This window comes from Squalius cephalus (assembly GCF_949319135.1).
Source record: "Squalius cephalus genome assembly, chromosome: 15".
NCBI classification, from domain to species: domain Eukaryota; kingdom Metazoa; phylum Chordata; class Actinopteri; order Cypriniformes; family Leuciscidae; genus Squalius; species Squalius cephalus.
In genome coordinates, this window is record NC_137136.1 from 7324819 (window position 1) to 7348208 (window position 23390).

Sequence of the window (23390 nt, forward strand, 5' to 3'; positions counted from 1 at the left end):
TTGTCATTATCATGTGGCCTACCAGCGTCAGTTACTGTATGTCACTTCACTGCCATTCATAAATCCTCTCCCATGGCCTCATGGGATAGTAAAGTGTCCATTGTATGCACACTTCAGAATCTCGCTGGAAGTAGTAGGTCATCCGGGTACTTTTACCTACTCTTTTGTGAGTACTACTATATAGTAGGGAAGTATGCAATCTCAGATGCAGACCCTTATATTCAGGTGTATTTAGTGAGGGTTGAAGCTAATTGTGGCCCTCAAGGAACTGAGGGTACGTTTACACGACAACGATGTACTAAAAACGGAAACGTTTTTTCTGTGTACAGATGGCGACTTTATCAAAACGATCTCCGTTCACACAGATCCACGAAAATGACTAAAACGCTATTATACATGCAAGACATTTACTACAGTGCACATGCCAATAGACACAAATTAAATAATCTATAATTCTTTTGTCTGACTTTCATTCTAAGGATGTTAATCTTGATAATACTGTATTATTACTTTGTCTGCAGGGTGAATTTAATCTTCACAAAGCCAGAAACATTCACTGTAATCCCAATTTTAGAATGTTCTCCTCTGATATAAAGTCCCTTTTTACTTCCTTTAAGAAAATGTCAAAACCTTTTAACACAAAGACTTTGAAAACATATATCATCCTTGAGTCTGTTGTAAGGAACCTTTCATTTTTCATGATGACAAAATGTTATATTGTGTTGATTTGTGTAATTCCTATAACCACTTGTAATGATGTCTGTATGCCCCCCACCCCCCACACTTATTTATTACTGTTAATATCTGTATCCTTTCATTTGCAAAAAAAAAGAAAGAAGCCTATAGACTAAACAATTAATAGGTTACGCATGTGGATGACATCACCTTTTTCTCAGATTACTGTTTTTGTAGTTTACACAGAGATGATAATGGTGTCAGTTTCAAAAACTTGGGACTTTGAAACCCGTTTTCAAAAGTTTGCGTTTTCAGGCCACCAAAACGCTGTTGTCGTGTAAATGAACAGCCAAAACGCATGAAAAGAATTCTGTTTTTAGTTGAAAACGGAGTCGTGTAAACGGCCCCTGAGTTTGACATCTCTGTGCTAGTGTTGCTGAAATGAACTTATAGCAGATATACACTTATTAAATATATGGCCACATTAAAAATAACTGTTTACCTGTTAAGCATTAAAAAAACGCAACTCAGACTGCTGAACTCCAGTCAAGCCAGTAGAGATGAAAATAGTGAGCATGCTTATTATGATTATTCTGGTAAAGTGCTAAAAGACGGCTTTCCGAGTGTTTTCATTGTGTTGATCAGTCTTCGGCAAGAACCGCTATACAATTAGATAACACCAAAGCCTGTCATTTTCTTCTTAAGAAAAAAAGACATTCTTACATTCATTTTCATAACTTCTTTCTTAAGAAGATTTTCGTAAATCCGGCCTCTGAAGTCCTGTCAAGCCAGTCACTATGAAAAAAGTGTGCTCGCTTATTATGATTATTACCGTAAGACGGCCTTTGAGGAGTTTTTGATCAGCGAGTCTTACCAATATACAATCAGATAACACCAAAGGCATTTTTTGCCAAAGTAAAAATAAGATGATCTTAGGAAAATATTTGAGAACTTTTCAAAGAATTCCACTTAAAGGGATAGTTCACTTTGAAATTAAATTTTGGTATGTTTTAGCTTACCTCAAGGGCATCCAAGATGTAGGTGTCTTTTTTTCCGCAGTAGTTTCAATTTTGATATTTTTAGGTCAAACCGTTCTTGTCTGTCAGTCATTTCATGCAGGTCTATGGATACTGTCTCAAAGAGCATGCACAAAGTTCAAATTAAAACAATTCCCCATCGTCCAAATTAAACAATTCCCCATCGTAAGTACACATTGATGGCCTAAGACACGAAACGAGCGGTTTGTGTGAGAAAACGAACAGTATTTATATCATTTTTAGCTCTTATAACACAGCCGCGTTCAAATGATCTGAGGGCTCGGGCGGGTATAGATATATACACTAGATGTCGCCTTGGCTACGGTTTCGTTCCAATGAACTGCAGTAGCGAAGGCGACATCTAGTGTATATATCTATACCCGCCCGAGCCCTCAGATCATTTGAACGCGGCTGTGTTATAAGAGCTAAAAACGATATAAATACTGTTCGTTTTCTCACACAAACCGCTCGTTTCGTGTCTTAGGCCATCAATGTGTACTTACGATGGGGAATTGTTTAATTTGGACGATGGGGAATTGTTTTAATTTGAACTTTGTGCATGCTCTTTGAGACAGTATCCATAGACCTGCATGAAATGACTGACAGACAAGAACGGTTTGACCTAAAAATATCAAAATTGAAACTACTGCGGAAAAAAAGACACCTACATCTTGGATGCCCTTGAGGTAAGCTAAAACATACCAAAATTTAATTTCAAAGTGAACTATCCCTTTAAGATGAATTCTTAGAAGTTTATTCTATACTTAGAATTCTAAAAAATGTCTTAAAGTGCCCCTATTTTGGATTTTTGAAAATGACCTTTCATGTAGTGTGTAACAGTCTCCAAGTGAATGAAAACATCCTGCAAATATTTTAAATCTGAAAGTGTTTAAAGTTAAAGTCGTATATAAAGTTATTGTCATTCAAAAGTATGAGTCGACTCTGAGTCAAAGAAATTAATCGTTTTTCAAACGAGTCATCATAAGCCGTTTCGTTGTGACATCAAGACGAAACATTAGCATATTGCGCGCGCAGACACCAGGGAAAACTTGAACCTCAAACCAACAGCTGATTCCTGTGGATACTGCTGGATAGCATCATGTCGAGAAGACGCTGTGCTCTACAATGTGAAGGTAAAGCCAGTTTCACTGCCCAAGGACGAGCATGTGAAGAATCAGTGGTTAAAATTCATCTTACCACAATACCACAGCAGTATATGTTCCCTTTATTTGACTGACGACTGCTTCTCAAATCTCGGAGTTCAATGTAGGATTCGGAAAACCGCTTGCTCTTGAAAGATGGTATTCAAAATACTTCGTTTTGAGTTTTATATTGTGTTGGTCTCCTGCTAGCTGGTTAACTCACATTATTACTGTCTTACTGAAATACTTCTGCTAATCAGTTTGTGGGCCACTATTACCTAAAACTGTGTCTATTAAAGCAGACTGTCTGTCGTTCTCACTACTTTGAGGAAAGATTAAGCATGGAGCCAGATTTGTTTTACCAACGTTTATGTTACATCAGTCATTCACGCTAGAGCTCGGCTAATGTATACATTGCATACATGCACTGTTATTGATACAGTTTCCACATGTTCGCCGCAGTAAATTAGAAAAATACTCGGTAAATAAATAAGTACAAGTAAAATAATTGGTTTGTTGATGGATATGCACTTGTTCATGCTGATGGTGAGGAATTACAGTTGCAACATCTCATAATGTTCCTCAAACTGAGTAGCTTATCACTGAGAAACGTCCTGCTCGGGTCATCCTTGCGATGGAGGTTCAGGTTGAATAACTAGTTCTTCCAGTGTTTCATCATCGGACTTGATATGGTTTTGATATGGTAAAATCGACGTCATTGTTCGTTACTGTGTTTAGTTTACGGTGTAGGAAGCCTCAGGACAGCTGACGTTGTAATGGCAATGGGCGTTTTTGTTTTCGACGCGTGCTGTATGTGGTAGACCAATCACAACAGACTGAGCAGTCTGGCCAATCAGAGCAGAGTAGCTCACGGAAAGGAGGGATTTAGAGAGATTGATTCATCTGACGAGTCCTTTGAGAATCGCTGAAAATGTGGTGATGTGCAAATGTATATTATGAGAAAATGAAACAGTTTTTTGACCTTTGATGCATGTAAATGTAGGAGACTCCAAAACAACATTAGGAAACTTTAAAATAGCATAATAGGGGCACTTTAACTTCTTTCTTACAACGTTTTAGTTTACTTGCTACTAAGTGCTTCTGTGGACAGACTATCGTAAAACCTCTAAATTTCATGCATGTGCTTCTGTAGCTTCTCTACCACATTAGTGTAGAAAATGTAGTGTGATAGACCTCTGAGAAATAAAAGAGCTAAATCATAATTCTGGGAACTGTCTAAATATTTTGATCCTGAATACCTGCAATGTGCTGAATGACGATAAAAAGAGGCTTACGTATGGTAAGTCTTACCCTGGCACTCTGTCTGTTGGCCTTCCTCTCTTCATCTGGAAGGGGAGGCATGGGGTAGGGGTATCTCCGGCTGGAGGCGATGGAGCCCGTTGAAGAGGTGGGCGATTTGGCCGGTGACAGAGTCCTGTGGGATCAGAGAGATGTGACATTAGTACTGAAGTGTGTGAACTGGATAACAGCGTCAAGATCCAGAACAAACATGGAGCTGTCACCTTTGACCTCTTGAAGAGGTCAGAGGGAGTGTATCCACGGCAAGCCATCATTCAAAATCACTAACTTCATCAGTCCTTGCCACAAAAATACCCACTGGCTCTTACTGGAGAGTGAAGCTGGGCTGATAATGCAAGCACAATGCAGTGCTTTTGGGATGTTTAACGAACAAACATACCCGGCGTCATGTGGGCTTACAAACATGGCGGACATGATGAGGTGATCAGGACAGACACAAGTGATCATCATCACAGAGAACATGGCAGCCATCCGTTGATGACATCATAGAGTGCAAAAGCGACAAGTTAAGCAGCAGCCGGCATGCAGAGAGTGGACACTGAGTGTGAGAGGGACAGAACCGTGAAGGAGGAATACAATACAAATTTCATACAAACACAAGAGCTTTAACTACAATCAATGAGTCTGGTTTGGTCGTTTGATGTACACACACAGATGCACAAATACAAGAACCTAACACCTGGGTGAATCTCATATTTCAGTCCAAAATCCAAAGAAAAAATTATGTTGAGTAAAACTAATTTTAAACTATCTTTAAAAGTCTTTATTTGTATTTAGAATGTTCAGATAATGTCACAATGCAACAAAAGCCTTAACGGGCCATTTCTTATTTCTGTTGATTTTGGGGTGAAATCTGATCTTGGTTTTGTGATATGATCATATGAAAGGCATGGATACTTGCATCACATGATTATTGATGTTTACATCAAATGATTTACTGAATAACAAATGCCTTCCGTCTCCTTTAAAGACAAGTGGTCAATTATATGACTATATTGGGATGTATGATAGGAAGATTTCTAAGGACAAACATTTAAGATTCATGATTACAAAACTCTGGATGTAAATCTTTGAAATAGTATAAATGTTCATGCACTCCTTTAAAATGTTACATTGCAGTTAAATTTCTACTGTAGCAGTCCATGACACATTGGAATGGAATAATACACGTTTAAAAGATCAAAAAGAAACAAATACATCAAAATGAATGGTTTTGAGAGGATCTGCCAGCGAGTGCTCTTCAAACCCTAACGCTCAGCTCTCATCTCTGAAAAATGATATTTGGTCAGGGGAAAAAACAACTGAGGAGGGAAACTGATGGATAGGGGAGAGATATAATGCAGTCTGATGTTTTTGTACCTAATATAAGGTCCTTCAGTGTTTTTATTCACATCTTCTACCCATTTAGTTACATAATACTCTGATTTGACGCAAGGGGTTAAATACCTGCAGGAGGAGGATGGGGAAGGAGCGATGGTGAACAGAGAGAGAGAGAGAGAGAGAGAGAGAGAGAGAGAGAGAGAGAGAGAGAGAGAGAGAAAGGGAAGGGAGGGGGGAGAAGAGAAAGAACAGGAGAGATAGGAGAAAGAGGAGAAAGAAGGAAGTTGGTAAAAGACAGCAGCAGCACTAACATTCTTTATGGTCCAAGATGCAGGTGAGAGATCAGACAGCAGCTCAGACTACAGCACCTACACAGATATCATATCAAGTTTTTTCGCTTTGGACGAAACAAAACGAAGACTCTACAAAACACAGCTGCTGTAACATCAGCATCCAACTGACCTTAGTTCACATAATTTTTTTTTCATTTGTCATCATTTTTGTATCCTCATGTTGTTGCAATCCTGTATGACTTTATTTCTTCAGTGGAACACAAAGCAAAATGTCCCTTTACATACAATTAAAGTGAACAGGGAAAGGGGCTTTTAAACAACATGCTGTTCTTTTGAACTTTCTGTTCATCAAAGAATCTTGACAAAAATAAATCAGTTTCCACAAAAAAATATTAACTGTTTACAATATTGATAATAAAAAGAAATGTTTCTTGAACACCAAATACGCATATTAGAATAATTTCTGAAAGATCATGTCTTGATCAAATAAATGCAGCCTTCGTGAGCATAAGACTTTAAACAGTAGCGTATATATTCAAATATATACAATATGTTTATAATATATGCATATATTGTTGTTTGGTATCACTGACATCAACCTGGCGCAATTCTTCAAGCGTGTATGTGCGCATTAGATTTAAGAGCTATGGCAGAGGTGAAGGTTATCAGTCAATAAAGGATTTCGATCTCTTCCTCATTTCATATGGCCATAGATGTCTTGTAATATAGTGCATTTTGGGCTACTTTGATTATTCTTTTTTAGCTTAACAGCCCCTGGTCACTGAATAGTTTAGTAAAAGCGTCAGAATTCTGTTGACAGAAAGTCATTCAGGTTTGGAATGGCATGAAGGTGAGTAAAGGTGAGAGAATGTTTATTTTTTGAGTGAACTATTCCTTTAAATTTAGCAGAAGAACTTTTCCACAACCATCAAGCTATTCAACGTTAAAGCACATCACAGAAGTGCGACGCCGCTTGCTAATGCATTTTTGAATGTCTTGCTTGAGTTGAGACTTGAACGAATATTACAAAATAAAAAAGTAGTATTTGTGTAGGTCAGCTGAATGTTGTTATTTGTTTTAGTTGTGGTCAGTTTGTCACATGCGTTTGAAAAAGGAGAGTTTAAGTGCAGAAACAGGCGTCAAGCTGAATTCAGAATCTGAGTGTATATACAGATGAAGACGTGCAGGTCAGTTTCGGCTTGCTGTTCGTTCCAGAGATTAAACCAATGCACACATCAATGCACACCAAAAACAAATCAGCATTTACACCAAACACAGAACAAATTCATCTTGGACACACTGCAGTACTGATACATGTCATAGAGTTTAAGACTCCATGCAAAGCCCAACATCCACCCTGTGTTTCCTAATCACTCATTGTACGGTAAAGAAGACATGTCTCTATTTCAATACTAAATCTCTTACTCTGTGGAGTTGGAGCGAGGACGGAACTTCTTTCCCCTGAGCTTCTTACGGGTACCTGTGATGTTTCCTGCAGTGACAGAGGAGACAAACGTGATATGAATGCTGAGATTAATCTGAAGCAAGCTCTGTCATTTAGAGCTGATGCATTTATGGATGTGTTACCTTGCCATGAGTTGCTCCTGGGTCGTCCGTTTTCACAGACGTCAGAGATGTGCTTGGCATCTGGGATTCTTTCACTCCAAGAGTGAGACAGACCGTTAGATCTTCAGACCAAAGAAGAGAGAAATTGTCTTTTAAATTCCTTAAATGCAGTTACAGAGATTAAAAGGGTTCTGTATGAGGAAAACAAATGGCTGAGACGTCACATGGGTCATTCCTACTTAGCAGTACATTTTAATGTTCCTATCGTGTATGTCTTAATATATTAGATAACATTAAACTCACGTTAAACGTTAAATCCTTAAACTCACTGTTATTAATGATAGAACTCATATTAGTTAGCTTTCTTTTATCACAATATCACAATTAAGTGAACATGCATGGGATAATTTTTCTCATGTCTCTGGGTGCTGCAAAACTTCTAATATGGAAAAATTGGCAATATATTTTCAAATAAAAGTCAAATTCCTTAATGACATCACCATCATCCAAGTGACATCATGTACTTCTTTAAAATTCTCTCTTAAATTATAACTAAAGTATATTCATATTCAAGTTGCAGAGCTATACTGTGAAGCAGGAATGATTTGCAAAACTGTGATGAGCAGAACAAACACACTGAGATGAGTGAGATGAGCATGAGATCATGGAGATGGCACACCATGAAGACACTGACTTACTTACTGCCTCAGTATTAGTGGTACTAGAGCCTGATAAGACTTTGACAATAACCAAGAGAGGGACAAACAGACAGTTACAGCTTTTTGAGCCAATAGCACAAACCTGCAGCGGAGAACTCATCAAGGAAGTAATAAAAACCTGGAAGTCTTCAGTAAAAATTACATCCCGTAGAAGGAACTGCACACTTTATCTTAAAAAAGTCAGTGCCAAATAAAACAGGAATTATTTCATACTTTCAAAACACATCTCTCTTTAGGAGATCACTTTAATCTCTCAGTTGTATATAATAGACAGTGATGAGACTAACTCCAGAACAAATGGTGACTTTGGCTCTGAGAAGTTTTAAGTCTTGTGCCTAGAAATTATTTTCACAGAAACATCTGAGACAAAGTTAAATTGAACATAATTGAAAACTCCAAGTTCAAGTCTTTTGAGCTCTCAAATGAAACTTTCCTATTTGTTTTTAAAATAAACGTTCCACTATTTGTTAGCAAAGCAGGCAAAGCGATAGCGATGAAGATGAAGATGGAGATGAAGCACACCTGAAGCCGAACAGAGAGATGTTTTGGCTGATGGAGGGGATAGAGGGGGTGAAAGAGCAGGTGTTGATCTGGAAGTGAGACAGGTAAGCAGACCTCTTCTTGGAGCTGCTTCCAGAGTTCGAGCTCACGCCCTGCGGCATGTCACTGTAGAGAGAATCCGCGTCTCCTGGCTTCTTCACGTAATCACCCGGGGGCATTTGACTGACAAACAAAAAAAAGTTTGATCTGAAAACTGGGCTGGGAATATCGTCCACCAGCAAAAATATGATCACTTAGGAAAATATAAACACTACCGATCAAAGGTTTGGGGTCAGTAAGTTTAAAAAAAGAAAAAAAAAAATTCCTTTTATTCAGCAAGGATGCATTAAATTGATCAAAAGAGACAGTAAAAACATTTATATTGTAACAAAAGTTTCTACTGTTTATATTCCAAGTAAATCCTGTTTTTTTTTTTACTTTATATTCATCAAAGAATCCTGAAAAACAATGCATCAGTTTCCACAAAAATATTAAGCACAGCAAAACACTGATAATTATAAGAAATGTTTCTTGAGCAGCAAATCAGCATATTAAAATGATTTCTGAAGACTGGAGTAATGATGCTGAAAATTCAGCTTTGCCATAACAGTTAGTTAAAAATATATATATATTTCACAATATTACGGTTTTTGCTGTATTTCTGATCAAATAAATGCAGCCTTTGTGAACATAATAGACTTCTTTCAAAAACATTAAAAAAATCATATCTACCCAAACTTTTGAACGGTAGTCTGCATGCCAAAATGCAGGGTAAAGTGCTTGTTCAAATTCTTAATCCAAAAGTATGAGCATTAATAATAGCCTTAGAAATAATTCAAAACTTTCCACTCCTTCACACAACACATAAAATAACACTCATAAAATGAAGAGAAAGCTGGACAAACCGACAGAATCTTCGATGTACATCAGATTCAACATACTGACGCTGTCTGTAGCTCCTTCATGGGGAGAGCGGAAAAAACACAATTAACAAAATAAACATCAAGAGATAAAATTACAAATCTATGTTATGTAAATTCCAGTTTAAAGGGACATTTCACTCAAAAATGACAGTGTCTTCATTTACTTACCCTCATATTGTTCCAAAACTGTATGTTATGATTTTTCAGTGAAAGAAAGTCCAGTTTGGAACAACATGAGGGTGAGTAAATGATAACTGAATTTTCATTATTGGATGGACTATCCCTTTAGGCAAAGTTTAATAATGTTTTCAGCTAGTGAGATATCATGTGACTCACTTATATCCCCACACAGAAATGCCTAGAATCAGTGCAAGGACCAGGATGGAGCCAGCAATGGCCCCGATGATGATGTTAGTAGTTGCGATGCCTGTCAGAGGAACAGAATGGTTAATCTGTAGCCATGGCAACTAGCAGACAACACTGACCTGCAATCATCTGGACAAAGCAAAACTAATCTGGATGTAAACATGATTCATTTTTATGTTTGATTTAGCATTTTGTTTGTTTTGTCCGATTGACCGCATGACAAAATCAATCCGAAATAAAGACAGACAGAGACAGGAACTAGAAAAAAGATTAAGATAAAAATGTAAGACTTTCTCTTTACGGAGGCTGTATGTTAAAGGCATCCATACAAATCAAATCCATGAAACAGGGTATATGACGAGGTTTATAACAACACAGCACAGCAGATAAACACTGTTAGCTTTCATTCAGACAGAAACACGGAGGAATAATGGGGTGAGTGAACGACAAAACGACAGAGAAGAAACAACAACTCAAATCTAAACTCACTGTCACTCCAGCAAAAGACATGAGCCTGTCCACAAAGAACGAGTGCGTATAAACAAAAGCCATGAAACAGAAAAATAAAAAGAGAAATTAAAAGCGTGTGAAATGTGTGAGTGGTGAATGAACTGTTGAACATGAATATGATAGAACAGAAGAATAACAGACTAATGAAAAATGAAATAATTATATCTTGATATCCTTTTTTTCTTTCTTTTTTTTTTTTACACATTTAATAACAGGAACCATCAAATTTAGCCTAACAGCCCAAACCTAACCAAAATATTTAATGTAAGAAATAATCTGATGTAAAATGTCTAGTAAATAATCAAGAAATTCTATGCTGTTGACAAAATAAATTCAAATGATAAAATCCTTCAGTGCGTTAATATTGCTGATGCCACGGTTTCATGTTGTGCTTAAGAAAGCATCTTATCAGTGGTAAAATCGCTGTAATGCACTGCATCACATGGCTTATTACTTTCATTTTGACAAATGTTATTTGTTTTATAGAAATGACCTTTAGAAGTCTAAATGGCACCTCTTCTGATTCTTGCAACTTTGGTAATGAAGAGTTCAAACTTGCTGGAGCCTTTACACATAACCACCATGTCTTCTGTCATCAGCTTTTTTTAATGCGTGCTGGTTAAGGATCTCTAAATCGTGGAACTGTGACTGGTTCTGTGTGAAGTCTAAGAAAGAGGAAGTTTGGCCTACCTGATGTTTTGGCTGTGGGACGCACCAACAGGTAACTCAAAGGAGAGGTGGAGTTACAGTCCTCACCTGCCCAGCCCAGGTCACACACACATCTGAGCTCATTACTGCACACCTACAACACACACACACAAAGATACCACAGTATTGTTCAGCAGCATTTCAACTAAATCTTTTGCTTGCAGAACATGCAGGGACTTGAATCAGTGTATTGTTTATTTACATATTAGGGGCATTAAACACACATTTAGTGTTAAACAAAAAAACGGCCTTTAGAGGAGTTCAATCCGACCCACACCATGATTTGAGAAGAAAATAAAATTTGATTTAGGCTATTTAAAAGTTTATTTTAATTGAATTTGGATAAATTATTATTCTCTTATTATTATTCATATATTCATAATATATTTTATATAATATATTTAACTATACACATTTTATGTTTTTTTTTTTGGTCAAAATGTATTTTTAGCTTTGTTCTATTGCATGTTTCAGGTCATATCATCATTTCAACTGAAGCTGGATCAGTGGGTGACAAGACTGTCCCCGTTCACACCACACATAATCTCTCACCCCATGTCCGGAGCAGATCACCCTTTCATTGGTGCCAGGGCACGTGCTGAAGTTGAACTCCTGCACTGGCAGGCATTTGTGGTTAAAGCAGATGCGATCCGTCCCACATGCCGTTCCGTCCTCTACGTATCCCAGATCAGTGTCGCCGTCAATCAGCACATGCCCTCCACTGAAACATTCACACTTACTTTAGGAAAATGAATCAACACATAGAAACCTGAAGTGAGTGTCTCTGACTGTACCTGCAGTCCAGTGAGGCGCTGTGCTGGGCCACAGAGAAAGAAGTCAAACCTCCCTGTAACTCTCCTAGTCTGGGTGCTGGAGAAATGTTGGAGCAGAGCAGGTATCCACAGTTTACATCCCTGAAAACACACATGTGCACACTTTTTAATCTCTGTTCCAAGTTAAATGATCTTACACATCCTTGACATGCTTTAATGACTTAACTCAAATGTGATCACTACTAGTAATTAAAATAATCTTACTTAAAACAATATTACTTTAACACCTGACTGCTGCAGATTCATTTCGCACTGAATGCAATGATTGGACCAACATTTTTTTGGTCCTGAGACTTCCACAGAAGATATATGTACATGTTTTATTATTTAGACCACTTCTATTATTGATTGCTATCAGGATGTGAAGAGAGTTTTAACCAGTATAACAAAAAATGTTTTTTTTGTGTTGTTTTTTAATTAAATCATATTTTACCCTACCTATAAGTGTAATTTTATATACATGAACCTGTCATGGAAATTCATTACCCATTACTTTCATGAAATAACCTCTTTTGCCGGTCAAACTCACTGTTTTTTACACTGAATCCAGGTGTCTTTGTCACGTCCACAGTTGCCCTTCTCTGTGCCCTCAATGTTGAGCTTCTCATAGCAAAACTTATCAGCCGATGTTGCTTCTTTTAAAACAAAAACATCAGATCATAATCACACCCGAACCACACACCAACAACAAAAAATATATTTCAAACAGCAGGAAGTGATGTCACACCCACCAGTTTTGTTATCGTTAATTAAAATTCCTAATATCTTATGATGCTTTGGAATCATTTAGAATAGTATATGTGAAAAACTTGTATCTATTGTATTACTTCGTGTATAACTCTGGAAATAAAAAAAAATAAAAATAAAAATAAAAACTACAGCTGCGCCTAGGCGTTCCTCTTTTTCTTGCTGATTTCATCCCTTAAGATTTATACATAACAAAAAAAGTTTTTGATGCATTATGACGATTGATTTAACCTCATTATTGTGCTTTTCTTTTTACTTTTTTTTCTTTTCTTTTCAGAGCAATTCTATTTTTTTTGATGTATGCAAATCCAGGATATTTATTTTTTGTTGCTGTTGTTATTGTTCATTGAAAGAGATACAACCACGCTTCATCTCCCTGATTGTATGTATAAATTCTGCAATAAAAAAATTAAATAGTAAAAAAAATATATATATATATAAAAAATATTTTTTAGTGATTGAATATATATATATATTAGATGAAAGACTTAATATATTAGATGAAAGACTTAAAAATACTAAATGTTGCCTTGGCAGCTAACTTCAACGTCAAACAGAAACTGAAAGCTAAATGGAAATATAAAAAAAAATTAAAACTAAAAATATAAAATAAAAGCAAATTCAAAATATAAATACTCTAATAGTATATAAATAACACTAAAATAACTGTCACTCACTCTCTCCCCAGAGGTACTTGCACTGCCTGTCCTTGGTTTTGCATCTGCCATTGAAACATCTTCCCTGAAATGAGATCAAATGAACAAAAATAGGTCACATAATATAAATTGTAACTATATTTAGAATATATTTCATATTTAAAAACGCACTTGGTCTTTCTCACATGTGTACCCATCCATCTTGTGCAGGTTTGGAGGACACTGTAAAAAATATATATTAAGTTATTTACACTATAAATATAACATATACTATTAAAAATTCTTCACTACAGGTAAGTAAAAGAGCATGTTTATATTGTCACACTATCTGCTATTTTTAAACGTATGCAGTATGCACTATATATGTCATATGCTCTGCTGGTCACCGTGATTTTGCCAAGTAAGACATGTTTCTGAATCAACATATTTTGTTGACCTTGGAACAACATTTCTGTCTGAAAATTTTGTCCTAACCCTACCTCTACCCATAACTCTCCCTAAAATCAGCAGGAAATGAGATGTAACATTTATAACACTGATGTATAAGCACCTAACCCTGGTTGTAAACCTAAACTTGACATAAACTGGTAAACTTGTCCGTCAAATCTGATTGGTTGATTGGAATGCTGTTCCAGGATAGACTCTGTTGTATTAGTCCATTAATTCTACTGCTGTAGGATGTGTTGTGCCCTCACCTGGCTGGAGTTCCCACTGCACATTTCCGGTATGTCACAATCATTGACAGCCTCACGACAAATTACACCCATAAACTCCAGCTACAGACACAGCACAAAGATCATTAAAAATCACACAAACAGAAGGCTGCAGATTTTTCTTGTACGACTCAGCGCCTACCTGGCAGTTTTTACAACAGAGACCATCACTGCATTTGGCTCCCTGCGTCAACATACATTTCTTGCAGCAGTTTTCCCCTTCTCTAGCACACTCCTGTATAGAGACAGAAGAAGAAAAAAAAAACAGATTACATAAGCAGAGTCAGACTATTGTGATCATAATGTTGATGTAAGATCACTCACGGCTGGGCTTCCACAGTCACACTCCTCTCCTGCCTCCACAAAACCATTTCCACATTCTGGAGGATCCAAGAGCTACAGAAGATAAAATAAAAATAAAAAAAGAGAGAGAAAAAAGAACTCTGTTATTTTGCACCATTTATTGCATTATTATTATTTCACATATATTACTTATTTTCATATTCTAGTGCTGGGCATCGATTAATCCAAAATGTGTGTGTACTGGTTATAATTATTTTGTATATATAAATACACACATATGCATGTATATATTTAAGAAATATTTGCATGTATATACTGTATATATATTTATACATAATTTATATTATGTATAAATAACACATTTTTCTTACATATATACATGCATGTGTGTGTGTGTATTTATATATTCAAAATAATTATACACAGTACACATTTTTATATATTTTAAAATGTAATTTCTTGCTGTGATGACACTGCTGAACTACTCCAGTCTTCATTGTCACGTGATCCTTTAGAAATCATTCTAATATGCTTAAATATTTCTTATTATTATCATCAATGTCGAAAACCGCTGTTTAATATTTTTGTGGAAACCATGACACATTTTTTCTCCACATATTCTTCTAACATAAAGTTCACAAGAACAGCTTTTATTTTAAATATAATTTTTGGAATATAAGCATTTACAGTCACTTTTGATCAATATAATGCAAATATGTTTAAAAAAAACTTCCTGAATGAAAGTGTACGTATAAAATTTTGTGAAAGAGCATTCCAATTTTGTGGAAATCTGTGGCACATTGTTTGAAGTTCTGTGGGTGCAGATTCTATGTGGGCTTAGTGGTGTGCTAAGGAAAGTAAATGCTATGAACTCAGACAGAATTGAAGTGGGTTTACCTTTGAAGGTTTGTTGAAGAGACACGCACCACCTCCACTGTTCAGAAAATCATGAAACTCTTCCACGTTACAGTCAGAAAATCTCTCGGGTAAGTAGAAGCTGTTACAGAGAACCACAAAGGACAAGAGTCATAATGCCTAATTTTCTTTGATTAATACAGCAGCTGAAACCATCTTTTACAGGCTATAAAAATGAGTGTTTGTAACACTATCAAATTCACATTGAGCTTATACTGAAAAGCAACTATTCTTACCTCAGTAACCACGTTTACATGCACATAATTCACATTTACTGTGCAAAAAATTGACAAGCAGACTCTTTTCCCACTACTCGCGTATGGAAATACTGGAAGTGCTTAGGATTTTCTTTTTTTTTTTTGGCCATGTGTAGATGTAAATGAATATGGATATTCCAATCCCAAATAAAAAGTATAGCATTTCTGATTATTACAGGGAAATGCCTTATGCAGATTGGTTTATGGCAAACTTAAAACACGTTTACATGACACAAAATCAAAATGTTTATGTAAACGTGGTCACTGTTGTGGAAAAGTTTTAACGGGGCATATTACTGCTAAAAATTATGGTCTCGGGATAGAAAATAGGTTTAACATGAACTGGTCACGCTGAATGCTGTCAGTGGCTACTGACTCGGTTTCATTCAGACCAGCAGAGGGCAGGACTCAGACTAACAAACAAAACACACCATACAAACACAAGGACCACAACAACCAAACTGGGTGAAAATGGAAGAATCTGTCAATTCCCTGTCATGTGTTTACAGGCAGACCTTGACCTTTTAAATATGATGGATGTGCTGTGCATTGCATTATATATAAATAACAGTTGCTAATTGTAGAATCTGTGTATTTATATCTATGCTCTAAAACCAGGATTCCCAAATTTATTTGCCAGCCGAACCACTTTGAATTAAATATTTACTTGAAGTCCCCCTGAAGAGATTTTAAATCAATATTTCAAGAATTTAACACGTTTGCATGTTCATGGTTCTCTGATGTCGGTTAATGGTCACAGTACATGCAGGGAAAATAAAATATTTCATCCTTTAATTTTGATTGATTTCTTAAAAAAAGTATTTATTCATAATGACTTATTTTTATGATTTAATTATTTTGTAATATTTTAATTAACTCACAAACCCCCTGCAGTTCCTTCATAGTTTCCGAACCCTAGTTTGGGAAACCCTGGTCCAAATAAATTACCCAAATCACTCTCTTTTTAGGCGAATCCTCTCAGATTCTGATGACACTTTCATAGCTTTTGCTATCCATCCACTACATCCTCCCTTTGATGTAAATCACAATTTTTTCCACTTGTAAACAGAGATGTGGCTGTATGGTTAAATCGTACAGTATCAGGAGAACGCTGAATACTGCTTAGCCTGTATCAGCCAGGTCGCTGCCCTCAATATCCTGCAGAGATCTTTGCGAAGCAGTAAGCACTATTCCAATCTGTAACAATCTGCAACAATGCAGTTTCAGGAAGCTTTAACCGCAGGCTGCAAATCAATAAGTGCATTTCTCACATTATGCCTTGTACAAATGGTTACTCTTCATTTACCAGACGCTGAGTGTGTTCCTGGAATATCAGGGCACCTTTTCTTACCTGCTCGAGCATTGGTAATTAATTTTAAAGTGTTGCAGACATTTTCACAGGATTTTTAACAGCAGGAAGACAAACTTAAAGGGGGAAAACAGAGAACACAACATATCCTGCCACATAAACACTGGAGTTAGTGGATCAGATCGGACATGCAGGCTGCACGGAAAATAAAACTCATCAAAACGTCTATCAATGGAGAGACAGATCAACATGAGCGTGTCTGTCTGAAAGGCCATTGATACTGGTGTTAATAACATGAGCTGTGAGAGTGTGCTGTAGCTTTCAGGAAATGATGGATATATACATCAAAAACAACCCAACTACAACATATATATGTGCATGTTGGAACCAGAGGACTTTCTCATACTCATAAATTTGGACTTTTTGTCCCAATAGTCCCAAATTCTCCTGATAGTGAGAAAGAGCTTAGCTTAGTGTGGTGATTACAACACTTTTTCTCTCAGTTTATGAACTTCTACAAATGATATTCAAGTTTGAAGGAGTTGTGGAAATGTTTGCATTGATTTAAAAAAAAGTTAATGACTAATAAATGTGTTCTGAAACATGACTTGTGAAGAGAAGAAGTCTTTTTTGAGAAGCTAAGCACACAGCAAGACGGAGGGTGAACACACACTGAGAGTGCTGGTGTGAATTTCAGCTAACGTCCTGTCAGTAAGCCATTACATATATCAGATGACAGGTGTCAGTCACTTTTGTCATCATAATTCTTATTATATAATTGTATTATAAAAGAGTTTTGTGTTTGAAGGTAGACTGTGTGTGTCTCACGCAGGCTTTATGACATTAGGCATTAGCGTGAAATCATGATTGTTCTGTTCTGAGTGTGAATGACTGCAGACAGTTTTAAACTGTTTAAAGGGGTTATATCACGGAAAATGAGTTATTTACTATATGTTTCGGAACTCAACACCTCCTCTACATTCCAAAAATATATATTTTTAAACTATGCTGCAAAAACAGCAAGTTATGAAATTTCCATGGTTATTATAACCACACAAGGATGCCAATGTGTTCATCTACTTTATTCTGGCACATTTTTTGTTTGTTTTTTGCAAAAAGGCTTTTATTTAATGGGCTAGTTCAAACTATATTGGACCTAACAACAAATCCCCCGAAAAAATGTTTAGGGGGCAGAGAGAGGGTGAAAAATACTGAAAGACCTTAGCTAATATTATCAGGAACGAAATAAAATATTAAAAATGCATGATATGACCCCTTTAAAATGAGAGAATCCCAAAAATCCCCTCTTAATGAAACATGTCCCACTATGAGCTGTCGGCCGAATTAAAAACCAGTGAAAAAATTTAAGAGAGCACACAGGAAACTGCAGAATGTTCCAACATAATGCACTTCCGCCATATTGCACTCTTGACTGAATAAAATTAAGGCCATAATGCTATTAGATGGAGTGAGGGGGGCGAGGCTGAAGTGACTCAGCAGCTGACTGGTCGACAGGACACGAGCGAGTAGCATGACACAGCCAAGCGTCTGCTCACCTGCTGTCCCATTCGGGAACAAGGGGAAACGCAAAAGGTATTAAAACACATGGATAAAGACAAACCAACACACACAGACGCACACTGTGACATGAACAAACACTTATCACATCACACTTATCTGATCACCTCACGTCACGGCATTTCTCGCATGACCATTGTGAACATTTTTGACTATTTTAGGCATAAATACTAATTATCAGTTGTGCTTTGCTACATCTGATCATTCGATTTTTCACTTTGACACTGACAAACACGGTTTGTGAATATTAAGATTACTTAAAAAGATCCAGGATGAATTTGAATCATGAACAGTGAAATGTCAGTGTCCACATGTGAAATGTCATGACTGAATCAACATCAATAGCAATCAATAGCCAAAAATAGAAAATTGGACTAATATGATCAATAACACTTTCTCATTCTCATTAAATGTTGAGGATATTGTGTTCTAATTTTACACAGGAGTTCATTGGTCAGTCTCACAAAAACGTCTTATTTTACCCTAACATCAAAAAACAAAACAAAAAAACCAACAACAATTATATATATACAGTATATATATATATATATATATATATATATATATATATATATATATATATATATATTCAGTATATATATATATATATATATATATATATATATATATATATACTGTATATATATACACACACACAGTATATATATATATATATATATATTCAGTATATATATATATATATACAGGAATAAGAATTAGGTTATTTTTGGCATTACAGTAATAAGAATTGATTATAGGGTGAAATGCGATTCTGAAATGCATATTTTGTGGAAGGTTTTGTGAGATTCACCCTCACAGACTGTACTGCTAATCTGCCCACCCATCAACAGTCTGTGAGGTTCCCATGAAAATGAAAACAGGACACAGATATGAATAAGCACGAGACAGATGAAATTGAGATGCCAAATTATTTACTGCCACCTAGTGGACTTTCATGAGAAATAGCATTTAAATCTGTCTCAGTTTCTTACTTGCTGCCAGTTAACAACATCTGATGTGACAGAAAGCGTTATGGATCAGCGAGTGGCACAAATTTCAAACACTGTTACTTTGACTACATTTAATGTAACGTTATTAAAGCAACAAAACACAGGAACACAGACTCAGCACAAAGCATGACAGGCTGTTTTAGTAAGACTAATATGCATTTCCAATAGGGTCTCAAAACTTAAGTGAGTTATGTGTGTTAGGAGATCTGGGAAATCTGCTTTATTAGAAACTTACCCAACATCATCCATTATGCAGCCAGACCATTTATCTTCACACTTGCATTCCCCTGTGTGGAAAAGACGGATTACAGTGGAAAATCTATGAGAGTCTGTATGTGTGAGTACTCCTGTGTTTACTGCCAAAGTACACACATGAAAAATATAAAGGTTAGAATAAGAAATGAGAACACTCACCGTTTAAAATGCGTTTCTTATCAGAAAAGATGCCGATATTTTGTCCCAGTGACTGAGCGAGAGTTATGGCCATTTCCTTTCCATACTAACAAATCAGAAAAAAACACCCAAATAAAATACCTTTGATTCTGACAAACAGATTAATTTTCATTACTTAAAAGCATCTTCCATAACCACAACCACAAACCTCATTGACTCCGCCTCCTTTAGTAAGCGAGCAGACTCCGCCCATGTATGAAGCTCCTCCCCAGTTGCTATGGAAACGGTTGCCCCTGGAGGCAGACAGAAAACTCATTAGAAATGTCCTTTCACTTGATCATAAAAATAATGTCTGCTGTGTGTATGTCTGTGTGTGTTTTCTTTATAACTCACGAGAAAAGGTGAACGGAGTCACACTTTTCTTTAATAAAGTCTCTTCGGTACTTCATAAACTCTCGTAATGTCACCATGGGGTCATCGTTGATGTTAAACCTGTTGTCAGCCGCCCACGTTTCCATTGCAACCAAGACAATTCTAGTGTTGAGTTGCTCTTTGAAATACTGAAGATACAAAAAGATGATGTCTTTATTAACAACAGGTGAATAAAGAATTGCATCTCTTCCATGTAATTCTGAATCCAAAGGACACATGTGACGACTGCAGAATGATGGATCTTTTTCTTTCTAGAGCTCATTTTGACATAATGAACAACAGGCTGAAGCAGCCAAATGCCAGCTGTCTCTCATGAGAGAGAGAGAGATGGAGGAATGTTTATGGGACTGTCAAGGGCAGACAGACTGACAAACAAGCAGATAAAGTCACTCATGACAAGAGTGTCAGCCCGAGAAACTGATGAGGATCAGCTTTCTGCAGTTATAATATTATCTGTTTATTTGTTCTTCTGAGTTCAGACCACAATATCAGCCTGATTTTGGCACGATCCATTTGACGTAGGGTGTCGTATGTGCATGTGGATGCAAGAATCGATAGTTTTATCTCATTCCAATCGCTTTATCGTATTTTATCATAGTGGACGACAACCAATGCCGCATCTGTAATGCTTCACAACATCCCGACAGAAGCATGGATATACTGTCCTCCACAACAGGTTTAGTCACATCTGTGACGTTGACCAATAGGAGCACAGAAGCTCTTGTGTACATAGCTTTCAAACATGGCGAAACGAAAGAAAGACAATGGTATTGGTGCTGCTAGGTGGAATTATGCAATGGAGGAAAGCAATGGCAACAATAATCCTGCCTTTATGATGTTTCTTCAACGGACTACCATGACAGAGTGAAAATAGATAAATACTGGTGAATGATAGCAGAGGTGCTTCAGCTACCCAGTGAGTACGCCGCTTCGATAGTCATTGTTTGTTTACGCTCTTGTTTCTGGAAGTCACTCGCTAGTTCCGCCTTCTCAATGTTAAAGATGGCAAGCGATGACTGGTCGTTATATCTGGTCATGATATGTTTCTTGTCCGACACAAAAAGGATTTAGGAGTCAAAATTGCATAATCTTACAAAGTGACTATCGTAACAGACATTTTGATTGTGTAGTCTGAACCCGGCATAAAACCATACATAATTAAAATAAATAAAAAAAGACTGTTAAATGTATATAATATGAGCAACTTACCAGATCAGCCATATTCACAACAGACTTGGCATAGTTGTTTGTTTGTCCAACGGAAAGGCGATGCTTCTTGTACTGGGGGAAAATGAACATGAATGCATAATAAAATTAATGTATTACAGCCATAAGAAAAAAAAACAGTGATAAATTGCATAGAACACTGGACTTGATCATCTAGGTTGGTTAATAATTAGGTCAATCATGGACTGTCATTCATCTTACCATTAAATGATCATTTATGACCATCAGCTCTACATATTTGGTCTCATCTGCAACACTCCGTGGATTTCGCGATATCTGTGTGAGAAATTTGACATTGTGCATTATTTTCCTGTAGTTTAAGGCTCTGATGAGTTCTGAGATAGTGACAAGGGATGAGATCTGGAATCAATTCTGGTTCCCTTATGATTACATGAATGATTCTTTGAGTAGTTTTGAAGAAGAAATAAACAATTAAAAAGTGTGGAGAGTAATCTTAATGCATTCAATACTATCAGGAGCCTGTTATGAACTCTTAACAAAGCATAATAATTCAAAAATAACTTTTAATTCCAAAAAAACAATGTATCACACATTCAGTCTGACATGCACCAACGCAATATTATTCACATTTTGTTATAGCGTTCCATCAACATAATTAGAAGCATGCAGAATAAACATACATCCTTCTATTCGAATTTTTTTTTTTTAAAAAGGAACCTGTTTTGAATTAGAACTGTTTTCGACTCCCAAACCTAGTGACAAACCTGTTTCATATCATCACCCTTCAGCATGCAAGACATGGTTACTGCAGAGGAACAGCTGATCTATACATTACTGCCATACAGCCCTGCTCTAAATATTTCATGAGAGGAGCAGAGATGGTGAGAAAAAGATAGACAGACGAAACAGAGAGAGAGAGAGAGAGAGAGAGAGAGAGAGAGAGAGAGAGAGAGAGAGAGAGAGAGAGAGAGAGAGAGAGAGAGAGAGAGAGAGAGAGAGAGAGCGAGCAGAACTTACAACAGCATTGAAATCACATCAGAATGAATGCTCAGACACACACAATGTCCCACAAGTGTTTTGAACACAGTACACACACCTGTCTCTTTTTCCTCCTGTGGGCGGCACTGAACAGTGGAGGGTTCTGGAATGGTGTCTCTGCCAGATGAACTTAAACAAACATTAACTATCAGTATGGACAGTTGAACACAAAGTGTATGCAAACTAAACTAACTAATTTTGCTATATTAATGATCCCCCATGGACCCTGATTTGTAGTGTATACATGCTATATATATATATATATATATATATATATATATATATATATATATATATATTGGTTGAAACCTGAACAGGAGAATGGTCCATACCTGCAGAAATGAAGTCCTCTGGGGCGTCCAAACTATGAGACTGATAAATCATGTGCACATGAACCTCCTCCTACAGAGAGGAAATATGATTATGTGTCAAATACTCCCACATAACACTTAGTGAATTTGATGAGGCACAGTGCACAATCTGTATAAGAAAGAGATAGAGAGCACATTTAATAAAGGAACAGTCAGATTTCCAAATGTATTAATTGCAATGTTTGTTGGCCCAAACAAATGTTTAATATTTATAATATATTGTATGTAACATTTTTGCTGTTTAATTATTTTACCCAAAAGATCTTTTGTATCCAAAATTGTACCCAAATATATATTGAAATATAACCAAATATATAGCCACCCTGAGAAGTATTCACAAGTTTGACAGCAAGTTTATTGTATAGAAATGGGCAATACAATTTAAAATGAGGTGCAATAAATAAAAATGAAGTGGAAGATAAACCTTTTGACGAGCGTTTTTTGCAGGCGTCATTGAAAATAACAACAAAATTGCCTTTTCAAATGCCACTCTATGATTCGCACAGTTATTTTGCGATATTTATCCAG

The 23390-nt window shown here is 36.4% G+C and overlaps 1 protein-coding gene across 1 annotated transcript in view; it reads right to left on the reverse strand.

Moving 5' to 3' along the window:
• Positions 1 to 23390, reverse strand: part of adam22 (ADAM metallopeptidase domain 22) — a 64952-nt gene that overhangs the window by 4117 nt on the left and 37445 nt on the right. The window contains exons 7-30 of the mRNA XM_079895185.1: positions 22824 to 22893; positions 22550 to 22620; positions 21694 to 21768; positions 21475 to 21546; positions 20227 to 20393; positions 20042 to 20126; positions 19855 to 19939; positions 19676 to 19727; positions 15269 to 15368; positions 14393 to 14464; positions 14211 to 14303; positions 14051 to 14131; positions 13527 to 13577; positions 13377 to 13440; positions 12482 to 12587; positions 11914 to 12033; positions 11672 to 11840; positions 11102 to 11213; positions 9872 to 9962; positions 9518 to 9571; positions 8595 to 8795; positions 7375 to 7475; positions 7213 to 7279; positions 4166 to 4289 (exon numbers count right to left, since the gene is read on the reverse strand). Of these exons, the coding sequence (XP_079751311.1) occupies positions 4166 to 4289; positions 7213 to 7279; positions 7375 to 7475; positions 8595 to 8795; positions 9518 to 9571; positions 9872 to 9962; positions 11102 to 11213; positions 11672 to 11840; positions 11914 to 12033; positions 12482 to 12587; positions 13377 to 13440; positions 13527 to 13577; positions 14051 to 14131; positions 14211 to 14303; positions 14393 to 14464; positions 15269 to 15368; positions 19676 to 19727; positions 19855 to 19939; positions 20042 to 20126; positions 20227 to 20393; positions 21475 to 21546; positions 21694 to 21768; positions 22550 to 22620; positions 22824 to 22893 (2283 nt within the window). The remainder of the gene's footprint in view (positions 1 to 4165; positions 4290 to 7212; positions 7280 to 7374; positions 7476 to 8594; positions 8796 to 9517; positions 9572 to 9871; positions 9963 to 11101; positions 11214 to 11671; positions 11841 to 11913; positions 12034 to 12481; positions 12588 to 13376; positions 13441 to 13526; positions 13578 to 14050; positions 14132 to 14210; positions 14304 to 14392; positions 14465 to 15268; positions 15369 to 19675; positions 19728 to 19854; positions 19940 to 20041; positions 20127 to 20226; positions 20394 to 21474; positions 21547 to 21693; positions 21769 to 22549; positions 22621 to 22823; positions 22894 to 23390) is intronic.